The sequence below is a fragment of the Paralichthys olivaceus genome, chromosome 8, assembly GCF_024713975.1.
Source record: "Paralichthys olivaceus isolate ysfri-2021 chromosome 8, ASM2471397v2, whole genome shotgun sequence".
In the NCBI taxonomy this organism is placed as follows: domain Eukaryota; kingdom Metazoa; phylum Chordata; class Actinopteri; order Pleuronectiformes; family Paralichthyidae; genus Paralichthys; species Paralichthys olivaceus.
In genome coordinates, this window is record NC_091100.1 from 1,873,376 (window position 1) to 1,900,687 (window position 27,312).

A 27,312-nucleotide genomic window follows, 5' to 3' on the forward strand; every position below is an offset into this window, starting at 1 on the left:
ATTTTATTGTTGAACTGTAAAATAATGGTCCATATATCCACATTATATATTGGTATAACTGCCTCACAAAGAGAAGGGATTATAATGTAATATAGTGTAATTATTAAATAAATACAATTCTCATCACCAGGAGCTGCAGTGGATTTATTGAGGAAGTTTAAAGAATAGTATAATCTTTATTTCTCTTACTTTTAACTAAAGTCATAAGTATCCGTGGATCGGCTCTAGAGGAGAGGTCTCCCCGCTGTGGAGGCCTCCTGACGGGGCTGAGCACACGGAGGAGAAGCGGTTCCAGGCAGCGGGTGTGAGCGGAGCCTCAGCCCCGGGGCCCTGCAGGGGTCAGCGGGTTCACCGCTTCACTTCTCCCGGTGTCCTCAGACACGGGTCGTGTGACCCCGCCCCTCTGACGTCACTGTGTCGACACACACCATATCCGCTTCCGCCCTCAAAAGTCAAGCTGCGAGAAATGAACCGCCCACAACCGGAAATACAGACTGTGCCTTTCCGAGTAAAACTAAAAACGTCTCTTGTGGAGCTGTAAAAATCCGTATGTTGGTAAATAAAACAGTCAAAAAATGAAACACTACTATACCCATCATATTCTAATACTTTATACTTTTAAATTGCATATATGAGTGTTTGTCCTATTCATACTTTACTATGTTTCCTTACACTTAAGTATTGCATGTTACATCTGGTAACAGCAGGACTACAACACTCAGTATATACTAGTGTTCATACTGAGTGTTGTAATCCTGCTGCTACTATACTATATTACTATATTACTATATGTGTATATATATATATATATATATACACTTCAGATTAATAAATGGGTCACTAGAGCAGAGCAGTGGAAATACAGTACAATATAGTATATTTCATATATGATATCCATCTATATACCTTGAAAAAGTCTAATCAGCAGATATATTGTATAAATACAGTTTTATATGATCATCCTGTACTACTGCACGTTTCTGAATAACATTTCTATATAAACAATATTTCCGTAGTTGAAGTTGTGTATTATGTACATGTTCTCTATTCTTATTATCAACGAGGACAACGTAACCTTAATGTGAACTTTTATTTTGAAGCCCCTTCAGCCGGAATCTCTTATTTTGACAGCTGATCTACAGGATTACTGTGAGCTCCACCCACCATCCCCCCCATTCCCCCCCATCCCCTCACGCACACACACACACACACACACACACACACACACACAGAGCTGACACACTTTGTTCAGGTCACTTACTACTGCTTCATCCATCTTTAAACACGTAGCTACAGCCACTGACTGTGTAAACAACACAACAACAACCAAGTGAAGCTAAGCCTCCACAACAACAACAACAATTAAGTGGGGCTAGGTCTCCACAGCAACACAGCACAACAAAAACAACAACACAACAACAACATCAAAGTGGAGCTAGGCCTCCACAACAACACAACAACACAATAACAACACACCCTGTGTGTATGCACATGTGTGTATTTCTTCTTCTACGTTAAAAACAAAGTGGCTCTAAAGTGTCTTGTTTTGAAAAACCCAGCGGGCGACACCATGTCACACAGAGGGGGGGGGGGGATACAAACCTGTTAAACTTTATTAATAAAGAAATGAGCTTCACAAGAGACACGGCCGCTTTTATTGTGGAGGAGAGGGGGGGGGAGGAGGAGGAGGTGTGTGTGTGTCTGTGTGTGAGAGAGAGAGTGTGTGGTGGTGGGGGGGTGTAGGGCTCCACGGTCCCTACAACCGTCTTCTGTGTCCCGTGTGTCCGCCATACAGGCCCCGCAGCCCCGGTACCGACCCGCTCACTAACTTCCTGCATGTGGCCGCGCGGGGTTTAACCCGGGATTGACGCGCTGAGCCGCGGCCGCCTGTGTCCGTGTTGGTGCGGGGGCTCGATGAAGCAATAAAAAAAATAAAAAAAATCACCCGGAGAGGCCGAGGCCGACATTTTACCCCGGTCCAGAGGAGCCTTAACTCCGAGGGGACATCCGAGGACACGCGATAAGGTAACAGCCCGACGCTCCGCCGCCGCTTCTGCTGCTTCTTCTTCCGCCCGCAGGACAAATAAACACGCGTTTACGTCAAGTTTCACTCCGGAGTTATTCACAAAGATTTGAGGAAAACAAAATGTTGTCTTTTAACGGTCTTCTGTGATTAAAATGGCTACTTTCGCACGGATTTACCCGCAGCAGCATGCTCTATTAGCCGCTACTATCAAATGCATCACATCCTCTTTTAAAAACAAGCTTTGTGAGAGGAAACAGGATTAATCACGTTTTTATATATTTTTTGCATTATTTCTACAACCCAACCTCAGCCACTTACATTCCATTTTGCGCACATGTGCCATATTTTTACGCATAGTTACGCACGTTAAAAACGCAGAGAAAGGCGCGTTGGTCTTCTTTAAATCGTGAAAGGTGCAGTTTGGTGGTGGTTCCAGTTTGACCTGGAGCTGTAACACCACCACCAGCCACCAGCAGCACCTGCAGGTGGACGGACAGCAGCCAAACTTGTCCGCAGCTTCGTTTCTTCGCCTCAACTTCTTAAATATTTGTCAAAAGTCCTCGGAGGCTGCTGCGGGGACGCGGGACACACTTCGCACCTGCAGCGGTTACACACCGGAGCCCGATCCACATGCTCGCAAATCCGTGTTCACAATTATTTTGGACATCCGGTGGCAGTGCCAGCTGCGCCCCATTTTTTATTGTTGTCTGTGCGCTGGAAGGATCCCTCCTGCCTCGGTTACTCCCGCGACGCGTGGCCGCTGCGTTTGGGTAAAAACGTCTGTTCTATTCTTATTGGGATGAAATGAATCGCACGAGGTGTGGATGTGTGTACGAGGCTGTGGATGTTGGAAGTGCGGCTCCTCTGCTCGCGGTGCCATGCGGGACACACACGCACACACACTGGCTGCCACCATGGCACCTTCTCCTCCCCGCTCCGGCTCTCGGTGCCGCTGCTGGGTCCAGCTGTGCGGACACACACCACCTCATGGTTGTGTTGCACTCATTGGTTGTGTTTTTTAATTTCCTTTATTTTGTTGTGGACGCGCAGGGAGCGAGGGAAGGCGAGGCGAGGCGAGGGGCGGCGGACACGGGGCCACTTTGGCTCTCTCCATCGCTCCGGAGCTCCAAGGACACGGGGAGGAGAGAGGCGGAGGGGCGGAGGGGGCGCATCCAGGTCGCTGAGGTCCATTTTATCCTCCTCTTTACCCGGATTCAACTTCTGTCTTAGAACCAGAAAGGGAGATTTCCCAGGCGAGACGGAGCTTTGTCCGCTGCCTGGATTTTTCTGGAGGTTTAATTTGGTAAATTGGCTTCCCAGACAGACCGGCAGCCAGATCATCCCTCCTCACATGCTCCCCGGCTCCTCCTCGCTGTTCTCGGCAACACTCTCGGCCATCGCAGCCTTTATTTTAAACTCCTGCTCGGTTCTTTCACCTCCTCGTCTCCCTGTCACACGGAAAGCTTTTAGTTTAGTTTCGTCTTTCCTGAAGAGGCATCGAGCTGCTGAAGGTTCATTGTCTGGTCTGAATTTGCTTCATGGTTCAGGATGAGAGGAATCTTTACTATCAGCTTCAGTGATACTCTTAATACTTTTATTTTGAAAGCTACTATACAAAACCTACAGTTCACTGGGAAAGTATAGAGACGTTGTATTCGACAGAAACACCAAAAAAACCCACTAGAATACTGATGATAAAGTAAAGTTACTCACTTTTATTCACAGTTTAACCTTTTACAATGAGAACAAGTCTATAGAAAACACACCAGCTGAGTAAAACTGTATTACAATCAATTCTTGAATGTGTCAGACGTGAGACAGTTTGTTGAATTGATGATCTTTATTCCTGACAAATATATTCTGCATCTCTTTTCTTTTAAGTAAAATTGAGGAAAATAACCTAATTCCAGCTGTTTTCTTTGTGACGGCAAACTGAATACATTAGGATTTGAGACTTTAAATTGGACAAAACAAGCTTTTTAAAGCCTTTATTTCATTTCTCTGTCCACACAACAAACCGATCAATCAGCCATTGGAGAAAATAAACAGCAGATCTGTGGTAAAACGTTCTTTAGCTGTGGCTCTGGCAAATAGCAGCTTTGGGAGGATATGTCGTGGCATGATTAAAATTCATTTGAACACCCGGCCTTGTCTTATGTAACAGGTTGTTTGCAGGGTTAAAGAGGTCGTCTTTTTGTTTTTGCATTTTCTGTATCCACACATTCTTCAGGATAATAAATCCACTCCATCCATTAAACCCTAATATGAGGGTTCGTTTCAGTAAAAATGCATCTTGAAGACTTGAGGAGTGTTGTGTGTCCTGCAGTGACCGATTTCCGCCACAGCGTTGTGACCGCAGCGTGCATGTTGGCATACGTGTTTGCTTTGTCAGTACCGTTGCGTAAGCGGTTGTGTTGGCACTTTGCTTTGAAGAGACTTGTTTACAGAAGGCCGAACGTAAAGCCGATGGTTATTGGTGGTTATTGACCCACGGTTGTTTGAGGAGAAGCAATTTCCTTTTGCTTCCCTGTGTGTGTGTGTGTGTGTGTGTGTGTGTGTGTGTGTGTGTGTGTGTGTGTGTGTGTGTGTGTGTGTGTGTGTGTGTGTGTGTGTGTGTGTGTGTGTGTGTGTGTGTGTGAGGCCCAGCCTTATGTTGAACCAACACAAAGGTTGTTGTTCCACGAAGGCATGCCGGGCTCCTATATCAGCTGGAGTGTGAGCAAACAGACACAAGAATGTGTTTGCGTTGCTTTCACTGCGTTCATTTACCTTGTGAAGACGAGAAGAGTCTCAAAGTGTTTCTTTAAGGAAACTGTGAAATGTAACGTCATTGAACTGAGTGCGTTTGTGTTTGAACAACAACAACCGACGGAACTAAACGTTGATCAGAGTTTATCCTGCGTGTAAACATAAGAATTGTTTGTGGAATAAGAGCAGAAACTGGCACCACAGCAAGTTGGTACAAGCAAACTACCGACATAAAATGTACACAGTCTCATCCTCTGTGTAAACTCCCAGCACTGCTGCTGTTACTTGATAAAGAGCGGAAACCTTTGTGCGTTTGTTCAGCTCGCCGGGGTCTCTACCTTCGTTCCAGCAGTTTATCGAGTTGAGAACGCTGTACGTGTCGGATCAGTGTTTGTATACACAGTATGTTGGAAGCTGGCTGTCACTCTCCCCGTGCCAAATACCAGTTTTCCATGTGGCACGCCAAGGCAGTGTCATAACTGCTCTGCGAGTCCTCATTTCCTCATTCTTGTGTTCCTGAGGTCAGTCCACACAGAACGCATTATGACATTGTTCTCCGATCACTAAACCGGGCCAGCGTGAACTGGATTCCCCTTGTTTTTCTCTCCGCAGGTACTGAACAGTGAGTCTGCATTGTTTCTGCTGTGTGTGTTGCTCTGTGTGTGTGTGTGTGTGTTGCTCTGTGTATGTGTGTGTGTGTGTTGCTCTGTGTTTCATCATGTCCCCGTCTGAAAGGAGCCTGGTCTGATCAGCAGTTTGCTCTGTGGCCTCCTCCTCCTCCTCTTCTCCTTCTCACTGAGGCAGAATTTGATTATTTTTTGGGGGGGGGGGGTTCACAAATGTTAACCGATGCAGAGCTCCACCGTGAGCAGGAGTTACCTCATTGGTTGAGTTTAACCGTATTGGGCGGAGTGGAAGAAGCGGTTCTTTGGAGGACAAGTCGGCGAGGTTAAAGGATGAAGCTGCGTTTTCTTCTTTCCTCATTGTCGACAGATTAAAACTCCAATGAACTAATTCCCTCGAACTAGTTAATCCAAATCCTGATGCAGCTCATTCTTCTGCCACAGAGCTAAAAACCTTTCAAAACAAGTCAGTGAGTCACTCGTACAATATTATATTATCTGTTTGGCTCCTTCATGAACACACACACTCGCAGTTTGTTATTGCCGCTTTCAGACATTCACCTTACTGCGGACTTTCTCCTGAAATTATCCGGAGGGGCTGCATGTGAGAATGAGTTCTTCGGAGTGAGTCCAAGTGAGAATGAGAATCCAACAGGGAAATGTCCGACACGTGACGGACGTGAAACTGGAAGTCTCTCAGGATGAAGAAGAGGAGTCGTACACGTAGAAGACGAAGACGTCAACTTGGAAACACGAGGAGATTCCAGATCTTTTGGTTGACGCCACTGATCTTTCCAGAGCACAATTTATACGTCATGTCCCGCCTCCTGCTGCTCTGCAGGCTCCACCCCTGGCCCGAATGTCCCACACATGTTCCTGTTGTTGTGAACGAGTCGGACAATCAGAGAATATCCAGACAATTGGGTCCAGACTTTTTCCAGAGTTCATAAACTGCTTTTAAACACTTTCCCTGCTGCTGGAAATACTCGCTCCAATCTCCACAACCCAATATGATTTTTTTAAAATGGCATAGTTTAGTTACAAAAGATTAAAAATAGTAGTTAAATTGAATATAAGTCCATGTGAATGAAAACTGGGTCATCGGCCTTTCGATCCTCTTTGTCCTCACGTGACCTCTGACCTGACATGATGACGACACGTTAGCATCAGTTGCAGCAGGTCGATGTACAGCGCCTCAGGAAACAATGTGACGTGTGCACGCTGGTGATTTTCATTCGGGAAATCTGTATTCTTTGGGTCCCAAAGTCTGGCGCTGTTTTATTTGGAGTCTCTGTTTTATTCTGAGTCTCAAGACTTTGGGAAATCGAACATCAGATGTGTATCATTGTGTCGCCTTTTCTTAAACACAAACGTATTCTTCAATTTTCAGTGAAGTAATATTATAATACTATAAAAAAAAATCGAGTAAATAAAAATCTGGATCTATGGAGACATGTTTAAATACGGTGACAGTTCTACTGAGTGACGCTATAGTTGGAATCTGCGTAGCTCAGTTTACCCTGTGCTTAGCTTTCAGAATATCAGCTTCCTCCTCTTTTGCTCCTTCACCCTTTTTCTCAGGACTCTGCAATACATGAGAAAAACTCCCTTTTCTTCTCCTCTGAGTTTTAACTTTAGGGATTGTTGTGATTTTGCCTCTGTTTTCAACTTCTTGCTCATCTATCGTTGTTGTCTTTGCTTCCTCCTGCGCTTCTCGTGCAGTTTCCAACTAATTTAACACCAGAGCCGTCTTCTGATGAAGCCTGTGATCGTAACAACACGTAGACACGAGCGCGAGATGGCAATTAACCACATTTTGAACACACAAAAGCTGCATGAGCTGGGCTCCGCACAGCGAAATGGTTGTTGGCAGGTTTTTCTCAGAAAGTGATATGTCCTACATTTCTGGCAGCAGCAGCCTCTGCATGTTGTTTCATGTTAGATAAATGGATGTATTAATAGAAACGCTGGCCAGCTAATGTAATCAACAATAAGCTGAACAAACAAAAAAGCTTCAGCCTTATTAATGTTTCACTTGACTAACACGACAAGTAAAACAAATCAACGGAACAGAATTTCTTTAATTACTCCTGTGAAATGTTTTCCATCAATAACTCGTAGGTTTGTTGTTGAGTTTTCACTGTTGTCGTTGAATCTGTGTCTGACTTCCTCATGTGCTGTCCCTCCTCCAGGCTGGGAGGCCGAGAGCTGCCGGGCTGCGACATGTGAGAGGAGCTCGACCCCTTGACCCCTCACAGCTCTCAACCATAGGTAAGTGGCCGCCTCCTCCTCGTCCCCTGTCCTCTTTCTGTTTTCTGCTGTCCTTTTGTACTGAACCATCTTTTCGTCTCCCTTGTTCTCTCCTGTTTGGTCTCTATGTTCAGATTTGAGCTTGATTGTGTTCTTTGCAGCAGAACCCACTTGAAGTGACGTTGTGACCACGACCTGACACACTCCTGCCTCGGGCATGCCTCAGGTAGAGTAGGAGTGTCGCTGAAACCGCAGCTGATCTCGCCTGTCGCCTCTGATTCGTTTTTCTCACAGTATGTATGTGTGTGTGTGTGTGTGTGTTTCCTCCCTCTCAGCCGGGTATGAATGGGATGGAGCCTGTGTTTGGCGAGGCCTACGGGGGACACAGGGGCCTGCTGAGCCCTTACCCCCTGGCCATGTCGCCACAAGGGGGCAGGACCGAGTATGACCAGGTGAGACAGCACGAGATGGAGACGCAAATTTCTTGAGACAGAAATTTCTTCTATTTGTGAAATGGAAAATGAACCGTAATTAAATTTTATATTTAATACACGGTACGTCTGTCCTCTTCAGAGCGTGCTCCTCATGCTGGGCTCCCCGGCATCGCCACGGAAACGGCCCTTTGAGTTGCTAAGCGACCTGGTGGACGACGGTGGCTTTGGCGAGGACCTGCATCCGGAGCGCTGGGACGTGTCGTCGCTGGATGAAATGGCTCGCTACACCAAGCTGGGCCTCGGCGTGGGAGGGGAGCTGCTGGCCTGCTCCGAGGAGGCCGTCCTGATGGGCCGCTGGGGGAGGAGCCGGGAGGAGGAAGAAGAGGAAGAGGAGCGGAGGAGGAGGAGCGGCAGACACACAACGCCTCCAGTCACCCAGGAAGTCCAGGCCCCAGCTGCGGGGAGGGAGGAGGAGCGCCTATCTGTTACCACGGCAACAGGGAGGGAGTTATGTGTCGCAGGAAGAGCGGCCGGAGGAGGTCAGGATGGGGGGATGTCGAGGGAGCGTACAGTGGAGGTGTATCAAGTGGCACAGGAGGAAGAGGAGGCGGTTGCTGTGGCAGCGGCAGGTTTGGCTCTGGAGCACTGCAGCGAGGAGCACAACTACTCCCTGAGCCAGGGGGGGGAGCTGGGAACAGGACCCGCTCACAACTGTCAGACAGAGGAGGTGCAAGCGGGGGAGACGCAGCAGGAAGTGCAGGGCAGGGAAGAGAGCCAGGCTAAGACTGAGGACGAGGAAGAGGAGGTGGATGAGGAAGAGGATGAGGAGGATGACGAGGAGGAGGAGGAAGAGGAGGGGACGGAGGAGACGGCAGTGGAAGCTGAACTCTCCAGCTCCTCAGAAACTGAATGTGGTGAGTTGTGCTTCCAGTTTGTCTTTGTGTGAGTGGCGAGGAGATCTCGGCTCGTTGCAGCTCTGCCAGCGGCTCGTCTGCCCACACGGAAACCATCTGAATCTGTCCCGGGTCCAGACGAGACCTCAGCCCGCCTCCTCTGACGGGGTTGGCTGAGCACAGGCACATTAAATAGCAAAGTTGCGGGTGTAATTCCCGGACAGCATACCGCCTCGGTGGCTAGTTTTACAGTTATGAAACGGCTTTGAGGGTTGGAGCCTCTTCATGTATTTGAAAACCATCTGTGAGTGCAGCGCTGCTCGTCTTTGTTGGGGGGGTTCGTATCTTTAACAGGGTGTGAAAGTGGCTGCAGGTCGATAAACAGACGTTTTTACACAGTTCCACTCAAAAGCATTCAGCTCGTGGCTCCTGATCAGAAACATCTTTCTTTGTCTCATTATTTCTTTGTTTTAAAACACAAATCAGTTGGTTAAATCTGTAATTTTTTCGATTATTGATTGAGTTTTTCCTCTTTTAATTTATAGTTGTATTCTCAACATTTCCCTCTTCCTGTTTCTCAGATGTTTGACGTGATATTTATCTGATGGTTGTTTGGTTTTGGAGAAAAAAGTATGATTGAAGTCTTCGCTGCAAACGTTTAGAGACAAATGATTAATCAATGAATTGAAAAAGATTAGTGACGTTTAAATCAATCAGAAAAATTGTTGTTGTTAGTTGTACATGAGCAGTTGTCCCTGTACTGAGGCTTTGACCTTTGACCTCCCTTCTCACGCTGCAATATAATAAATATAATGGAAATATAATTATAAATCACACATTTTCTTTAAATAACCTGCTCATTGATAAACAAGAACATATACTGAATTTTAGGCTTCTAGGCCAAAGTTTCTCTCAGGGAACCGTGGGGATATTAAAGCGAGGAAACAGATAAACCCTTTAAATGTCAGAGGTGACTTCATCAGCATCTTTTTTCCCCCAGGCTCATTCTGTTGTTGATCGTCCTCATGTTGGTCGGACAAATCTCAAACTCCCGTCAGCTTCATATTTACCAGCAGCAAAGAGCCGTGTGATGGATGCACGGTTATACATATGAGTTGTATATACTCACAACTCATTACATGATATATGTGTATACATCTCACTGTTTGTTTTTACACACTGCATCTGTATAATATGTATATCTCTACATATATTTTATTTGTATACTGTGTGTGTGTGTGTATATATAGGTGTGTGTATGTGTATGTAGGTGTGTGTGTGTGTGTGTATATAGGTGTGTGTATGTATATATAGGTGTGTATGTATATATAGGTGTGTATGTGTATACTGTGTGTGTGTGTGTGTGTGTGTGTGTGTGTGTGTGTGTGTGTGTGTGTGTGTATATAGGTGTGTGTGTGTGTATATAGGTGTGTGTATGTGTATATAGGTGTGTGTATATCAACAGATTGAATTCAGACAATGGTGCTTTCTGCAAACTGGACAGACGACATGATGTTACATAAGCTGTGTGTGTGTGTGTGTGTGTGTGTGTGTGTGTGTGTGTGTGTGTGTGTGTGTGTGTGTGTGTGTGTGTGTGTGTGTGTGTGTGTGTGTGTGTGTGTGTGTGTGTGTGTGTGTGTGTGTGAGAGAGAGACTCTGGCTAATGGCGAGGATCGGCCCTCATGGTTATTCACTGTCAGTGTGGTTTTATTTTTGTACTTTCTTTTTTAAACTTCTCTGGCGGAGGTGAAGAGTCGACCTCTTCGCTCCTGCTGCTGGTGGAGCTTTGCATGTTGTATTATTGATGATGTCATCATCGGTGGCTGTGTGCGGCTGAGGCTAATCCTGTGCGACGTGTGTGCGGTTGTGTAGGTGTCTGTCTCTGGAGCTGGTGGTGGCTTTGTCATGAGGACACTCAGCGTGTGTTTGTGGATTAGGGTTCACAGCGTGATTTCATACCAGGCAAACACCAACATTAATACCTGTCACTCATGATTACGCTTCATCTGTCACGTTAGGTTGCAGAATATTTCCCAATTAAATGTCTAATGCATGGCTGTCAATGTTGTCCTCCTCCGGGGTGATGGATATCATTCTGTCTTCTTCATGACACAATGGTGAATTGGCGGAGAGCGTTGATTCTGTATTTGGATCATTACATCATCTGGTTTATGGCTGGTACCAAATCTCAAGTGATGTTGAACCAAGAGACAGTAAATACTGTGTCGAGTCTTCAGTCATAAACATGGAGCTTGATTAAATATTTGATTTTGAAAACAATATGTCCATCAAGAGACAAAACACATACAGCTGATGTTTAGAACCTGTTTTTCCTGCTGTGATGAAATACCTTACCCACAATGCATTTCACTCTGCAAAGTGCTATAAATTGTATAATCACAAACCTTTTAGGCGGTTCAGCTGTTCGCTTGTCGTGTTTTTACAGGACTTGTAATTCAGTGCAGTCGGGCTCAGTGCTGAAATACAAACACAAGATAAGATCAGACAAGATCAGAGCGTCGGAGCCAGAGAGAAAACATCATTTATAGACATTAAAGTCTTCTTACGACAGCGAAGTCACAGAGTTGAGCTGCAGACGAGGAGATTGTCTTTTCTTTTCTGTGACGTGAGCAGTGTGGTCGGTCGGTCTTTGGTCCAGAGAAGAATATTAATGGTTTTAAAGGGGAAGGTCGTTAACTTTAATTCAGAGGTTCAGGGATCCGGGTCAGAGGAGGTTTTTTATTCAACAACATTCTCAGGGTTTTTTCTGACTGAAATTCAGGCGGGGGTGGTCCTGAGCCATCAAACCAGAGGGGGGGCGTTGACGAAATGACCAAAACGACAATTATCGCAATAAACAAACAAACTAGTAAATTCTCTTCACAGTGTATTCATTAAAACACAACAAACTAAATTGTCACAGCTTTTCTAATCCAGATATGATTTCCTTGAAAACCAGTTCTAGAATTTTGGCGGGAGGAGGCGCGAAATCTGATTAGAGGTGGCTGCCTCTACTCAGACTTTGGTTGGTTGAAATGAATCTGGTTATAACAACAATAATGTTATAATTTGTATTTATATAGATATTTTTAAAGCAGAAGTTCTGCACATGAATAAAATGAGATTTGGAAGAAGGAGGCAAAGAGACAGTGTCCAGCAAAACAGAAAGTAAAGGAAAAACTAGAGGTGGGACAAAAGTTGATTCATGCAAGAATATATATATATATATATATATATATATATATATATATATATTTATTTTTTACAATTCTTGAATCTTTTTTCTTTCATGCTGGATTTTATTAAATTAAATGTTGATTTTCTTCCCATCACTTTCATGGAATGAGGTTACAGCTTTCATCCAGCAGATGATTCGTGTTATCAAGTTTCGCGAAAAACGAAACCGAGGCAAGAATGCAGATGATGGGGAATCCCGAAAAGTTTGGAAACACTTTTCACAAGTCACCACGAAATGGTGAACTAGACATGACTACATCTGTTTGTGAACTCTGTTATGGCTGTTGAGAATATAACTTTAAATTACATAAGAAAAACCAAACAAAAATATGAAACAAAATATTGAATCACGAAAAGCAAAGTCATGTTTCTCTTCAACTCTTCCTACAGTTCTGTTCTTTTTTGATCCAGAAATGTTTCATGTTTGTACCTCTAGAGGCGGAGGCGGAGCCGGCCAGGCAGCCCGGCGAGCGGCCATCGAAGCGCCGCTGTTTCTGGGAGTACAGACGCGCACGAGAGTCGGCCACGAAAAAGAAGCTGGGCGGAGACGTCCACTGGTCCCTGTCCTGGAGCTCCAGCACTTTACCCAGCACACTGTACCGCAGAGAAGGTGAGGACACACTGAGAGACCAGTCAGTGAACTAAACAATCACATCAGTGAAATCTTCACAGGAATCTTGGTATTTTACATTTTTGGTCAAACAAACTAAGCAGATCTACATTCGGATCATTCACGAATCGATGGGTGAACGCAGCTGTGACCACAGAGAGGTGAAGGTAGAACTGATCCACAGACTCTTTGGCAGCAGAAGTCTTTGAATCCACATCCACACTGCAGCTGAAAAATCGTCCCATTTCTCTTCCCTTCTTATGTGACACAAATCGGATCAGGACCCTCAGGCGCGTGGCCTACATACAACGTCAAGTTCTCCCTGATAAGAACCTTACAACTGTGTCTGCAGCTGTTTGCCAGCATCAGTGTTCTGTATGATTCAGTTCATTATTGTGACTCAATGCAATAAAATCAAACTGCTGTGTTTCAGTCAGCACAGGTTTATGTTCTGTAACCACTTCCTCTGACGCTCCGCTGAGATTTTCAAACCTCCAAGGTCATTTTTTTTAGAAAACAAATCTAGGTTTCGTTTCCATTCATACTCTTCTTTCTCTTCTTTCTCTGAAAGCAGTGAGAGTAAGATTTGTGGTCTGGACTCAATTTTGAGGTTAAGTTCGTTTTAACATGAACGTTTGGTTCCACGGCATAAATCTGGATATTTATCCTTTTTTATTTTCAAATGTTTTATCTTATTTACTGTATTTATTCCTAAAGCTCTTGCTTTTGCTACTTAACACATTTTACTGTCTCTTATTTGTGTTTTCTCTGTGTCTTGGAATGTTTTATTTATTTTCCCTTCTCGGCTGGGCTGTAATTGAGGTCTCTACCTCAATGTATTTTAAAATTAAGGTTGAATTAATTTTTAAAAATGTGCCGTCATTCTTAAGATTTTTCTATCAAACCTTTATAAAAAAGAAATGTTATACCAAATATACAGAACTTTAATTAAGGAAATAGAAATTGCAAAATATAAACTCAAATGCTCCTCTTGTCTTCATTGTTCATTTTGTAAGATAAAAGTTTTCATATCGGTTGACTAAACAATACGTTTATGGGTATTGGGGGGAAAACCAAAAAGAAATGGGTTGGAAGAGAGTTCAGGATAGTGAGATCTTTCTTGTGCCCCCGTTTCCAGGTAAAAAAGGCCGTCGCAAAGCTCGCAAGACGGACGCCAGCGACCTGACACCAAACCCCCAGAAGCTCCACAACATCGGGGAGCAGCTGCAGAAGCTCAACGCCGCCATCGATGGCATGGGTCCGGTCAACGACCTCCCTGCCATGGCCCGGGCGAGGTCGCGCAAGGAGAAGAACAAGCTGGCCTCCAGGTATTAGTCTCCACTCGCTGCACCTCCTTCAGAGTCGGAGCTCCGGAGACTCTATTGATTCATCAGGCGTCAGTGGGTATTTTTCAGTGTTTGTAAATGATTTGCAGCTCAAGAATGGAAGAAGAGAATTCTGCAGGGCTCTGTGGTTTGGTATCTGCCGTCTAGTCTTCAGCCTCGTCGAGCTCGGTTTTTAAATATGTGGTGCTTTTAAACTGTTGACCTTCTAATGCTGTTTCTGGGGGACGCAGAGGGGAAGAATATACTGAGAGAAACATTGAATCTGAAATTGAGGGAAATTGGTCTTATTCTCTGTGCTGTTTCGATTTCAACTCCCTCCGACGGAGAACACGGTGAACCTCACCCAACACGACCTCTGAGGACGCGGCCGTAACAAGCTTTTACACGTTTCGATTTACATTTAAGGACATTTCAAAGTTTTTTTCAGGTGACGGGTTCAGATTGGACAATATCATGGTGGAATAAATGAAGATAAGATAAGATAGACTTTATTCATCCCACACTGGGGAAATATCGAAGGAAGGATGGAGGGACGCGGAGGAGGTGAGATAGAGGAAGGCATGATGAATAGAAGGAAATCAGGGCAGGGCTGAGGAGGTAGACATGGATTTAGATGAGGAGGGAGAGAGGGGTTATATAAAGTTCATCTGTGGGGGGAGGTGGAGAACACAGAGGGAAGGAGGCAGTTTAAATAGGAGGGGGACTCTGGGAATATCCTATTATTCCAAACATATATTAAACACGGCACAAACACACAATCGGATAGAAAGTTGGTGCAGAGATAAAGAAAATTCAGGATAAGAACTGGAAGAAAAAGAGTGAAGAGAGGAGGAGGAGGATGTGTATCGTTGGTCACTGGGTCCTGAGTTTTAATCTAATATGCAGGAATTTCTTTTGTGTATATTCATTTTGTTTCATACCGTCATACTTGTGGCTGACCGAGAGCAGGTCAGAGTTAGCGGTGGGATTGTCCTGACCGCCTCCAGACCTCAACCCGTCCACAGCGTGGGGGTGAAAAAGTCCAGTTCCTAGCATCGGCTGGACGCTCCAATAACACGTTGAAAAAATCACGCCCAGATCACTGACATGGTGATTAGTTGTTTTGGAAAATATAATTTTAGAATCAGTCTCTGTGCCTTAAGGATGAAAACTGATTTCCAGTAATGTTTGTTGAGTGTGAAAGTGAATTCTTGTCTTTGGAAACCATAAAAAAAAAACTTTCAACGAATTCTCTTATTTTGTTTAACCTAGCTTAGCTGAGCTCCATCGAAAAATCCTCCAACAACCTTAAATTATAAGCTATGTAGCAGTTAGCTTGACCACTACAGCTAACCCCAGTGCACACCATTTGGCGAGCTAGTGGGCTGTCAATATTCAATCGGTAGTTTTGGAGCTATTGGAAACACATTGATATGCTCCTAATCTACTGAGAAATGCTCGATAGCGCCCCCTATACATTTTCAAGAGGGTCTCATTCTAAGCAAGGCTGACGTGTGCAGAACCAATGTCAGTTATTAGCTTTTTTTCGTGATTCAACCTTTCTATGAATTCTCATATTTTGGACACACCTCAAAGCATCTTAAAGAAAAGCCGCTGTGGCCAGTTCCCGAGCTCACAAGCACCAGAGGATTCCGATTTTCCTACCTCCAGGCGACCACTGGTTTCATCTCATTCCGTGCACCAATTAAATCAATTTGCAGATGTGGGCAATCAATCACTGCGAACGTCTTGTTTAGGGGCTATTTCTGGTACAACAGGAAGGGCTGTTGGATTCAGGGGCCTGTGGCTAGGTAGGGAAACGCTGTTACCAATTTAAAAACCGCTGGTTACATGTTGGAACATCCTTTGTGCTTTGTCGACGCCATCCCTACGGTGATTAGGAACAGCTACGTTGTTGAATGGTCGCCGGCGTCCTCCCCAAAGCAGCAGGCAGTGTGGTGCAAATAGAAAAACCTGGATGAGGCATAATTTAACATTTCAACAAGCAGAGAAACACAGAGGGGAGTATTCTGTCCAACATTACTGGCCTGCAAGTACTTTGCTTCCTTAAGTTTCATTTAGCTGACTCACAGCTGCAGGAAATGTGTGTGTAGAGAATAGTCCCCATGAGAAGCATTAATATTTAACACGCAATGATTGATTCATTCGCTGCTTCGTTTTTTTATTTAACCCCCAAATATTCTGAATCCGAACCAGCCGTATCCCTTCAGGGTCGCGGTGTTAAATGCTTCTCGGAGGAGCAGAGGGACAAGGGAGGTTTTCACTCAGTCCGCCTCACGGTTTGGAAATACATCCTCTTCTCAGCTGCTCGCAGTGTGAGCCAGCAGGCGCAGTAACGGGGTCATGTGGAGAAGGGGAATACTAGAGCAGAATTTCCTGTTCCAGAGAAATGACGGCGGTTTCTTTCCTCCTGTTTCCAGGGCCTGCCGGCTGAAGAAGAAGGCCCAGCACGAAGCCAACAAGATCAAGCTGTGGGGGCTCAACCAGGAGTATGGTCAGTACCTCAGACGTGCACAGGCCGCCTTCTTGTTTCGATGATTTACACGCTGAAGGATTCTGTTTATGGATTGAGGAAATCACAAAAAACCCTTTGGGGTTTACCAAGCTTCATTCAAATAACTCAGAAGTGTCAGGTTTTATCCTAGAATATGAAAATAGGCCATGGCGGAGCATGTTTTAGTTTGGCTATTTTCAACTAGCAGTTTATTAAACGTTACCCTCAACGTGTTCAGTATACTTCAGGTTTTCATATCGATCAGCTTCCTACGTTGATTGTGCTCCACCTCCCCCGACATAAATCTTCTGCTCACACATGAATGGAGTATGATATGAAATGTTTTCTTACATGGAGCTGTGGCGTCTGAAGATCTGTGTTTGATAACTGGGACACAATTCAGGTCATCCATTCCTGCAGCGTGTCCTGTTTACTGTGGAGGGAAGTCCTCCTCAGTCATTACAGATTTTTGAAGTGTTGTTTACACACAGAAGGAAATCAGGTCGTATTTCAGGAGCAACCATCTTGGTCGGCAGAAAACAGAAAACCTCAAGAGCTTCTCACCTCTGATGACCCATTTCATAGGGAACCCTCAGTGTTAGCAGAACAGCAGCTGCCGCAAGCCGTCCTCCATCTTAACAGAACGTGTTCAGCACTGAGTGTAGGTCATCCGTGTTTTATCAATCGTGTAAAACTGAAGAAAACCAACATCGATCAATCCCTAGAATTATATTTGCCTAAAGCTCAGTTCACGCTATATAATTACACGTCTGTAATTCAGGAAAATGAGCGTGTCAGGAACAGGGTAACACAAATTCAGTGTTGGAATTTTCTCCTGGTGAAAAGTTGTCAAGTGTGTGATCCGCTGTCGCCAGTCAGTCATGCAGCATGAACTCGCAATGACTGCAAGACTCTCGAACGCTAGATAAAGATCGTAGTAGTATTTTATTGACCCATTTGCTTTTACTCATTTGTTTCTCCAACTTGCTTCTAAAGCGAACAAGATAAAGATATCGGCACAAATCGGCAAACACAAAAGCAGATGCTGAAATATCGAGTGAAAAGTACACATGAGAAGTTAAACGTATTGGTTTGTTTGATGTGACAACAGCTGACGTTCCCTACAACTTATAACACAAACTCATTGAGCTGCAAAGCAACAGCGAGTTTAAAATAAGTAGTTGGAACATCCTCTCTCTGCTCGACCTACGAGCTGTAAGTTGCATTTTTCTCTTCAATACAATCTGACATCAGACTCATCATATCAGAGGCCAGTGTGAAATATGTGTTCAGTAATTTAACACTTCCCTCTAAGGATGTTATAAAAATTGAAATGGCCCTTGACAGGATAAAGGTTCCCCACCCCTGCTCTACCGAGTAAATCTGTATTTAATATGTGGCCTTTGCTGAATGATGCTCTCCTTCTCTGGAGGTTAACATATTTGATAAAAGCATTTGAATTCCCTCTGACATGAGCAGAAACGCTCTGTATTTCTGTCCATGGCGTGGCTCCAGTTTAACATTCCGCTGGAATCACTGACAGCGAGAGAAAAGGTTCCTGAGTGAGTGAACTGTGTTATTTTAGAGAAAAACTCTTCAGCTGTGGAAACTGACAGATTCTGACTTGTCCTGCTGAAACCTTGCTTTGTTAGTGGCTGTGTTGTTTCCGGTGATGGACGGGACATTTAATTGATGGATTGATCGCTGCTGTTACAGATTTAACATCACACAGATTTCACCAAGGCCCAACAGTCCCCTTAAATTCAATCAAGCCAACAAAACAATGTTCTGTCTGACGGTTCTGGATCTGCACCACATCCATCATGTTCATTTGGACAGAGTTGTACAACTATTGAAGATCCATGTAGAGATAAACATAAACTGTGGATTCTCTGCTACATATCTGTGGTGGTTACGGGTCTGCAGCTGTGTTTGTGACTTTGTATCACACCACGATTAATGACGGAGAAACCCATTATTCACCTGTTCTTCTGAGAAGGAGCAGGATCCTGCAGGAAGCTGATCGTCACCAGCTCCGTGCAGAACAATGTAAACACTCTGATTGAGGGTAAAACCTGAGAAGGATGACTTCACCTTGTTTCCTGATAACCGAAACATCCTCTCTGCCAAATGTGTCAGACCAGTCCCTCCTGCCTCCGCCTCCTCGTCCTCCAATTCAAACCTGACCAATCACCACCCGCCGTCCTTTTGTCCTCTTTTCCTTTCTTTTTTTTTATACATTCCAGTCATTCCTGATCCCGGCGTTTCATTTCATTACTTTACTTGCGGCTCCCGCAAATTACTGGCAGGAATCCAACACGCACACATGCAGCTTAACCTCACACATCCATTCTCTTTCGTTCTCCCTCCTCAGAGGCTCTTTAGTCTTCTTCTCCTTTTCTAACTCTCTCACTTTCTCTCTCTCTCTCTCTCTCTCCATCAGTGTAATTTGCTTCTATTCAAAACACTTAGCGCTTTTCAACAAGTCAGTGCAGGGAGACCTCCTGACTTCATGAAGGGTGTGGATGTGGGTGTGGTGTGTGTGTGTGATAGCCCTTTGGCCACCCACACACTCCCTGCTGAGACGAGCACTTGACGAAAAAACGTGAGAATAAAGCGCGCTCACATCAGGGTGTGATGTGTCATGGCGCCACAGGGGGAGGAGCCAATAGCACAGACGGCGCTGATGAATCACACCATCCGCAGCTCAAATGAATCCTGTTCCGAAGGAGAGCGACCTTATAATATAATAAAGATGCAAACGTTGGTTCTTTGTGGTGTAAACTTACTGTAAGTGTTCATCAACTTTCATCCACCTTCAGATGCATTTATGTTAAATATCAGCTCATCACTTTATCAAGTTTAGGTAATTTTTCCCTTGGAAATTGTTGAAAATGTCCATAAAGATCTGCCTATTTTGTTTGAATCCACTCCGAACCCTTAAAGAGTTCTTTCCTGGCTCGTGTCCCAACGCTCCACAAAGACTCATGGAAATCCGTCCGGTAGTTTCTGTGCAATCCTGTCGACAAACAACCAAACAGGTGGAAACAAAACCTCTGTATCTCAGCTTTTATTCATTTCCTTCCCAGTCATTCCTATCATACAGTGTATTAGATTATTCTGCACTGGTTGGTGGAGCCACCGCAGTGTGGTCATTCTAATTGAACCTTTATTTAACCAGGAAGCAGCCGCTCTCATCATGACACATTTACACCTGAAAGCTGCCCAGTGCAGCCGCGGTCTGTTTCCACTGCAGCAGCTCAGAGTTAATGGTCTTTTTCAGGCAGTAATGAGGAGGAGGGGGTGTAACTACTTTCTCTTTCCTCACTAACTTCATCCAAGCTTCTGGTCACTGCCCTAATTCCACAAAGTTTCTATTTGACTCAAGTTTACTTTCATTAAAACGTAGTAAATCAACAATTTGGACCAAAAATACATAAAATCTGACATGAAAATTTGAGTCTTTTCACTGTAAAACCACAAACGTCCTCAATGAAGCATTTTAAATGTCTAAAATTTAAATATAGGTTGAAGACACAATTGTAAAACTAATATAACATCAAGCACTAAACACAATTTCCTGTAACAGACATTCTTTCTTCATAGTTGTGCAACTCTTCAAAACTGTTAATGTTCTCAGTTGACTTTGCATTTTCATGGTGTGGGAACAAACTCTCACGTCTCTCTGCTCAGTTTCTTCCCCCTTCATTTGTATTTTCAGCCTGTTTTCAGCCCCCCCTTCTCAGTACAACTAAAAATGCATTTTTTACTCTTTGGATATAAATGATCGTATCTCAGTTTTTCTTGGCCGGTCAACATCAAACAAAAACTAGTGGAGTTGAAAGTCAGCGCTTTCGACTGAGGCTGAAACCAGCGCTGCACGAGGCTCTGTGTTTACTCTGTGACGTCTTGAAGCAGCCACGTGATTTGGCGTGATCGGTGACTCCTGATGGTAAAAACAAACACCCTCGTCCCATGAGGCACCAGGGTTTCTGGGGAAACGTGGTTTTAATTTTTGAGAAATGAAATGCGATTGTGTCATTTGGCCTGAATCTCACTTTTATCTATTTATTTGAGAAACTAAACAAACTGTGTCCCTCGATGAAAGTATTGAAAACTGTCAAATACCCAAAGTTGGCGCTGCGAGCTTTGTCAGACAGCGTGTCTACACAGGCGGCGTAGCGTGAGCGGCACGCTAGCAGAGCTTAAGTGCTCCATCTGTGTCCACACAGAATGCGTTCAGGCTCAGAAGCGATTGTAGGCAACATGTTTTTTTGGCAGCGTTCAGGAGACGTGTCAAACTAAAACCTGTGCTGCATCTCAGTCATCAAACTTATTTAAGCTATTCTGTGCCGTCAGTCTTCTGCCCCGTGGAATTCATTTACTGCTTTGTTGTCACACAGAGAACCTGCTCGGCGCTTTGCTGCGGATCAAGGAGGTGATCAGGCGACGAGTGGAGAGCAGCGAGGAAGAGGACACGGATGAACGAGGGATGACGCAGCGCCTGGAAGACATTCTCCGAGAGTCCAGCGGTGAGATGGAACGTACAAAACCAGCATTACAGTGAAGAGAACCGTGTTTTTATGATATTTATATCTGAATCTTTGCTTGTTGTTGTTTGGAGCTGTTGGTTTTTTCTCCCTCTCTCTCTCTCCATCACACTTCTTCATTTATTTCCATGACGACTGCAGGGCCTTTAGTCGCCGGGCGGACCAAAGACTTTGTGCAGAGGATTTTGGCAGCCAGTCAGACCCAGTGCAAGGAGCCCCTGCAGGGGGGAGACGAGACAGGGTAAACTCACCCAGCGACCCCCTTTCCTCACCCTCTCCTTATTCCACGCCCTCGCTCGGTCGCAGCACCACCAACCAACCGCACCTGAGCGAGCTTCTCGTCACCACCTCCACTCTCTCACTGTGTAAAAGTAAGGGGGTGAAACGGAGGTGGAGCTGGGGGAACACACGCAGAGGAAGAAGTAGCGTAAACAAAATGGGAGTAAATTGCCGCCCTGCTCTCAGTCCTGCCCTGTTGGCCCTCCAATCAGCAGCCGCCTTCACCGCTCTGTCTCTGCCGGCTGCACCACAACCACCAGACCAGAGCTGCTGCTGCTGCCGCTGCTGACGTCCCTGTGTTCTGTCTCTGTGTGTGTGTGTGTGTGTGAGTGTGTGTTGGACATGTAACATACTGTATGAGCGTGTACAGTGTTCCTCTCTCCCTCTGTGTGCTGTATTTGTACCCCACTGTGCCTATGAATAGACATTGCACTGTTTTGTAGATGGTTGTAGTTGTCGGCAGGGGACCGGTAGTGAGCCGAGGGCCAGGGGGCATCTGAGGATAGAGGAAGTGCTAAAATAAGGAAGTGGGAGGAGCCCAGGCCTGGAAAACAAAGAGGTGTGTGTGTGTGTGTGTGTGTGTGTGTGTGTGTGTGTGTGTGTGTGTGTGTGTGTGTGTGTGTGTGTGTGTGTGTGTGTGTGTGTGTGTGTGTGTGTGTGTGTGTGTGTGTTTCATTTGACTGGGCTCCCTATAGAAACACTGCATTCCATTCAGATTGCATCGGCATCTAAAATGTCAGCGAGCGTTGTGATATGCAACAAGCGTCGTCGCCCTGATGCCAGATCAGCTGTTAATGGAAACAACAGAGTGTTTGTTGTGGAAAAGTCCTCGGAGCTTTAATACCCCCCCCCCCCCCCCCCCCCCCCCACTTCACTCTTTAACACCCCATCACTTTGTAAGCAAAGTTAAAAACGAAAGAGAAAACTGCACCTTAATTCAAACTGACCAAAGATAACTGAGACTGCTGAACCGCTCAGATGCTGCCAACCATTACCACGTCATTTAAAAAGAGAAATGAGTGATGGAAACGCTAACTGAAACATTTTGATTGTCATGTTTACCTACGTGCGTCCTCAAAGGATGCCGTCCATGAACCCCCTTCACCTAAATGCACTACCACCATGTGTCTGAGAGACCGTGGTGACAGATTTGAGCTCTGCAGCCTGGTGCTCCTTCAGATCTGCAGCCGCTTCATTTACCCACAAAGGGAAGTGTCCTCAGTGCCTTCCCGCGCCCTCTCCTCAACCCCTGACCTGAATATGTAGCGCACCTTCCTGAATTGCAATGACAAATAGAGAAAAAAAAAAAACACTTGTAGATCTAGACAGCAAATAAGTTCGATTTTGTTTGTTTTTTAATCTTCTGACGATGATTTTGTTATTTGGCAAAGCCACAGCCCACAAAGTGGGCGTCAGTCTTGAGATGAAAACTGCCTTTCTTCTGTGGTCTCTGCTGAAGCTGTAGACCAACATGTCTCTAAATGTTGTCGGACATAAAATGTCAAGGACCCTTTGAATTGCACTGTGGTAAGAGCGACTGAGCCCCTTTTGAAGAGGGCTTCAGATCCTCAAAAAGAGAAAAAAAAGACTCTTGGCACCTTTTTCTAAAGACAGATATTGATTGAGAACGTCGTGGGCGCCCAGCGCTTCGTCTGGTGGTCTGGGTTTGTTTCAGTTCGGTGCTACTGTTTGACAAAAACATAAAAAGCAATGCAAACCTGAGCGGAGGCATTAGGCAGTAACTGCTGACTGGGTTTTGACCTGTGGGCACATATTGTTGTAATAGGCAGTTTTGCATAATGACGCCTTTCTGAAGTGCCTGGAGCTTGAAGCCACAGGGACCTGTGTTATTATGCCTGATCTTATACCCTATTACGAACGTAACCCATGACTACTGCTCCAAGCTTGTCCTCGCTTGACTTTACTTTAAGAAAAACAAAAAAAACTACAGGCTTCTGTGGAATCGTTTCACATTCTCAGCCAAAAAAATTCTACCAAAATCTCCTTTCAGAATTAACGTGGAAAACAGTAGCTGGAACCGGTTTCTGTGAACATCATCTCTGGGAAATATAAGTTTAGAAGCGGCTGTTAGCGATTTAATCCTTTGTTTTTCAACCTTGACAAGCTCCCGACTTGGTTGCGTTCCAAAGCTGCTGCTCTATAACATTGCTCGCCTCCTATGGAAACTCCATTTCCTGGAGTGGAGCAGTTAAAACTCTTAAACTCTTCACCTCCCTGAGGTCTCGCTCACAGTCAGTTTGAAAGCTGTGGATACGAAGGTTCAGGGCAGTTTAGTGTCGTCCCTGTTTTAGTTTCTGTATCCTTTTTTTTTTTACATTCTGGGAAATGTGGAGCTCGTGTAAATGCAGAGCTGTGGTGTAAACGGAGGATTCCTGTTGTCGAGGCTGGAAAGCTTCTGCTGCTGGTGAACAGAGCTGATGGTCTGTGGCTCAGAGAGAAACGAAGCAGGAGGCTGTGATGTCACCGAAGCTTCTTAAACGCCGCCTGAGAAACCTGGTTTGGTTTTATTTTACGGCCATAGAAAAGAGACATGATGTAGGACGAGTCCAACACTGGGGGCGGCAGAAGACGACTCTCTCCTGTTTGGTTTAAGGTGCTCTCTGCTCTTCCCGCTGCTGAGACGTGCATTCCTCCCTCCCTCCTACTTTTCTTTCAAGGCTTGGGAAGCTGGCGACGCTGCCAGCGGAGTCACAGGATCTCCTGCTGGCAGCTGCCTCCCTCACATGCAGCAGACGAGGAAGAACCATTGTACACATCGCTCAAGTTTCAAATGTTGTGCGACCCATGTGTCAACGTCGTAGGAGGTGGAGGTCTCTGGGTTTGAGAGAGATTCCTCTTTGAATGCTTAAGTGTGTCCTGATGTTTTCCTTCCTCGGTGTTATGTAACACCAAGCACCATCTGCTGTGTACATTGATCTATATGCCAAAAACTGAACTGGAGAGAAAACTGTTGAAACACAGTGAATTCCTCCCACAGATTCTAACAACAAGCAAGACACTGTGCCACAACCAGGGAGATCGTATCGAGGCTTTAAGTGATGCCGCAGCATTTTGCCCTCTTTCCTCTTTATATCGCTCTTTGTCCCTTTAACTGTGAGGCTGTAACGGGGAGGGGCCAGTATTTGGCGAGGCCACTTGTCTCTGCTCACATTCCTGACACAGTTTCCCAGAAAGCTCATGTTTATGTATACCTGGAAGCAGGAGGCAGATATTTCGAGGGGAGGAAACTGAAGTGACCCAAAGATGGACGTCTGCGGCTCGGCCTCGTTTTCATGACGGGATGAGCTTCAGCCGGGTCGACCCAGGAACAGCTGAGAGAACACAGAAGTGATGCTCTCGGCTTATTCAGCTAACGCTGACCTAATATGGACAATGACTCTGCAAAAAAAAACTAAACACAAGACGATCTTTGTCTGAGTTACTTCCTCGTTGGGTGTCACCGTCCGGGGGAGACGGGGGAGAAGCAAACAGTCCTGAAAGTCCTGATGTGGTCTTTGTCTTTTTCTTAGAGGGAGAAGGTTCGATCCCCCTCAGCTGCTGGAGGAGGAGGAGGAGGAGGAGGAAGGGGGTGTAAAGTGTTAAACAAAACTGCAGATAAACATCTACTGCGATTGATGCCAGCGTGCAAATATCCACTGGACGCACGACAGAAGCATCTCACTCGCTCACTTTAACCATTAACTTCTTTCTGTGTCTGTGAAGAGTGAATGTCTCTCAATACTTGAATTGACGTAAATGTGACATTTAAGGAGAATCAGCTAAGGCCCGACAGCTCCTCAAATTAAATCCAGCTGCAACAAATTTCACACACTCATAAATGTTGTTCCCCTAAACGTGCATTTCATCAAGATCCACAAATTATTCCCAGAGAAATCAATGAAAATGTTAAACAACTTCACAGTGTTTCTGTTTCTTTAGGACGTTCAGATAAAAAATTTAATCTGTAAGTGGCGCTAATTGACCCCGTGTGTGTGCGTCTGCCAATCAAGATATAAAACTGTCCAGTGGGCGGCACCGTGACTGTGACCGAATACTGTCGTGTAGACATCTTAACGTAAACTTTAAATCTCCATAAATGACCTGTTGGGTTTTGGCGACAAAAGTCTTAATCGTACGTTTGTTTAAGATCCGCGTTCCTACTAATTTCCAACACAAGTTTTTCACCACAGCTGACGCACTGTGCCACGTTTTGAGAGTTTACGAGTAAAGAATCATTCTTTGGGTCCGAGCGTGCGTCCTGAAAATGAAAAGACAATGATCTGCGTTAAATTAGCTAACACGTGAAAACAGATTATATGTATGTAGAATGTGACTCTAGTGCCTCCAGTGGTTATTTGAACAACTACAAATGACAGCGGCGGAGTATCTCATTTGAAACCTCCAACTTTTCTGACATTTTATACTAAACGATGATGAATACGTTGGTGAATTGATAATTATTTGCTGTATGTGAGCGTAGACGCATGTAAACCTAGTGTCAGACTGACGGAAACTCATTTCCTCCCTCCGTCACAACCTCTCCTGTGACCGCAGCAGATTTTTTGGACTGGGGCGCTGAGGCTTTGTGGGACTTGGCGGGTTTGAATGGACCCATCAGTAAACCAACACTGGTGGGATGCTGCTGACCTCCGGGTGCCCGTCCTCACTCTGCTCCAGCGCTCGCATTGTAGGAGACACTCAGGCTTCTCCGGTTTCAAAGGCGACCGGTCTCCGGGGCAGAGGAGGCCAGGGGAAATGGCACTTAGCCGGGGCCTCGGAGACGTTTATCCAAAACCTTTTAATCCCCTCCAGCACCTCCGCCGCCGCCTGTCCAGCTCTTGACAGCTGCCGAGGATGACTTCAGCCGAGTCCACCTGCGTCTTGAGTCTCCGGGTTCTTGTCGATGACCTGGAAACCCAGACGGGGTGAAGAAGTTTGAACTCCACATTTCTTGTTAGTGAAGGACCTCAGGCGTCTTATCATCACGTTCGATTCTCTGAGCTCAGCGTCTGTTTTGAATGAATCTCTGACGATCTTTCAAAAACCCAGAAGTGCTGAGATTGACTCATGCTCATTCATCAACGCAAATATATTGTGGATGAAGTTTTGTGCGTAGTCTTTCCTCATTTTCTTCTGTTTTGAAACATCACCAGAGATCGCACACGTTGGGCTCTCTTGTGTCGTGATGATGACGCTTTAACCAAAACCGAGTCAGTCGTTTCTGTCGAGCTCGATGATTCGAAGGTCGGGATGTTGAGCAGGAAAGGGATGAAATTTGAAGACCACGTTTCAGGAAATAAAACTTTGGCATCAAGAAATTAAAAAACCACGTCCCTGCTGGTTCTTTAACGCTGCTGAACGACGGGAGGCAAAGAAAAACCAAGAGTCGAGCAAACATTCCACGACGCCATGTCATATACTGTACAGCAACCTTTACTTCTGTCCTCCCTCTGTCAGTAATCACAGTACTACAGTAAATACTTTGGACCTGTTAACACATTAACACATCTTTATGTACAACTCCTTCGTCAGTAAGTTACCTTTAAGAAACTAGTCAAAAAAAAACAACAAAACAAAAAAAATACAAGAAGTGCCGTACAAATAGAAGCCTAATATTTTTTGTTTTGGTTTTGTGTGAGTGTACTGTACACCTGTATAATGTATATTTTAATATTTATATGCAGCTGTTGTATTAAAGTATATTTTTAAGATAAGAAAACGGTGCCGTGCTTCTTTTCACTGCCACATTTTCAAGTTAAAGCTGATAATTGCTCGTTATCACAATTCTCCAGGAAACAGTGTGTCAGGTGTGAAGTGAAGCT

The 27,312-nt window shown here is 45.0% G+C and overlaps 1 protein-coding gene across 10 annotated transcripts; it reads left to right on the forward strand.

Annotated features, from left to right (window-relative positions):
• Positions 1-1,659: 1,659 nt before the first annotated feature.
• On the forward strand, positions 1,660-27,209 carry LOC109646220 (CREB3 regulatory factor-like). 10 transcript variants are annotated; one of them, XM_069530143.1, is made up of 11 exons: positions 1,734-2,025; positions 3,077-3,202; positions 7,590-7,668; positions 7,812-7,873; positions 7,983-8,099; positions 8,221-8,995; positions 12,648-12,821; positions 13,960-14,149; positions 16,588-16,661; positions 21,065-21,193; positions 21,353-27,209. In XM_069530143.1, exons 4-11 carry the CDS (start codon positions 7,865-7,867, stop codon positions 21,454-21,456), a joined length of 1,572 nt encoding a protein of 523 aa, XP_069386244.1. In that variant the 5' UTR covers positions 1,734-2,025; positions 3,077-3,202; positions 7,590-7,668; positions 7,812-7,864; the 3' UTR covers positions 21,457-27,209. The 10 variants fall into 10 exon arrangements, with proteins under 10 accessions (XP_069386238.1, XP_069386236.1, XP_069386239.1 ...); XM_069530137.1 differs by lacking the exon at positions 3,077-3,202 and having other exon boundaries at positions 1,660-2,025; XM_069530135.1 differs by lacking the exon at positions 3,077-3,202 and having other exon boundaries at positions 1,672-2,025; positions 7,809-7,873.
• Positions 27,210-27,312: the final 103 nt, after the last annotated feature.

Excerpts from the sequence above, each read along its gene's own strand:
- LOC109646220 (XM_069530137.1), top strand. Across the intron at positions 14,150-16,587 it reads AAGAACAAGCTGGCCTCCAG|GGCCTGCCGGCTGAAGAAGA; the intron begins GTATTAGTCTCC and ends TCCTGTTTCCAG. Across the intron at positions 16,662-21,064 it reads GGGGCTCAACCAGGAGTATG|AGAACCTGCTCGGCGCTTTG; the intron begins GTCAGTACCTCA and ends GTTGTCACACAG.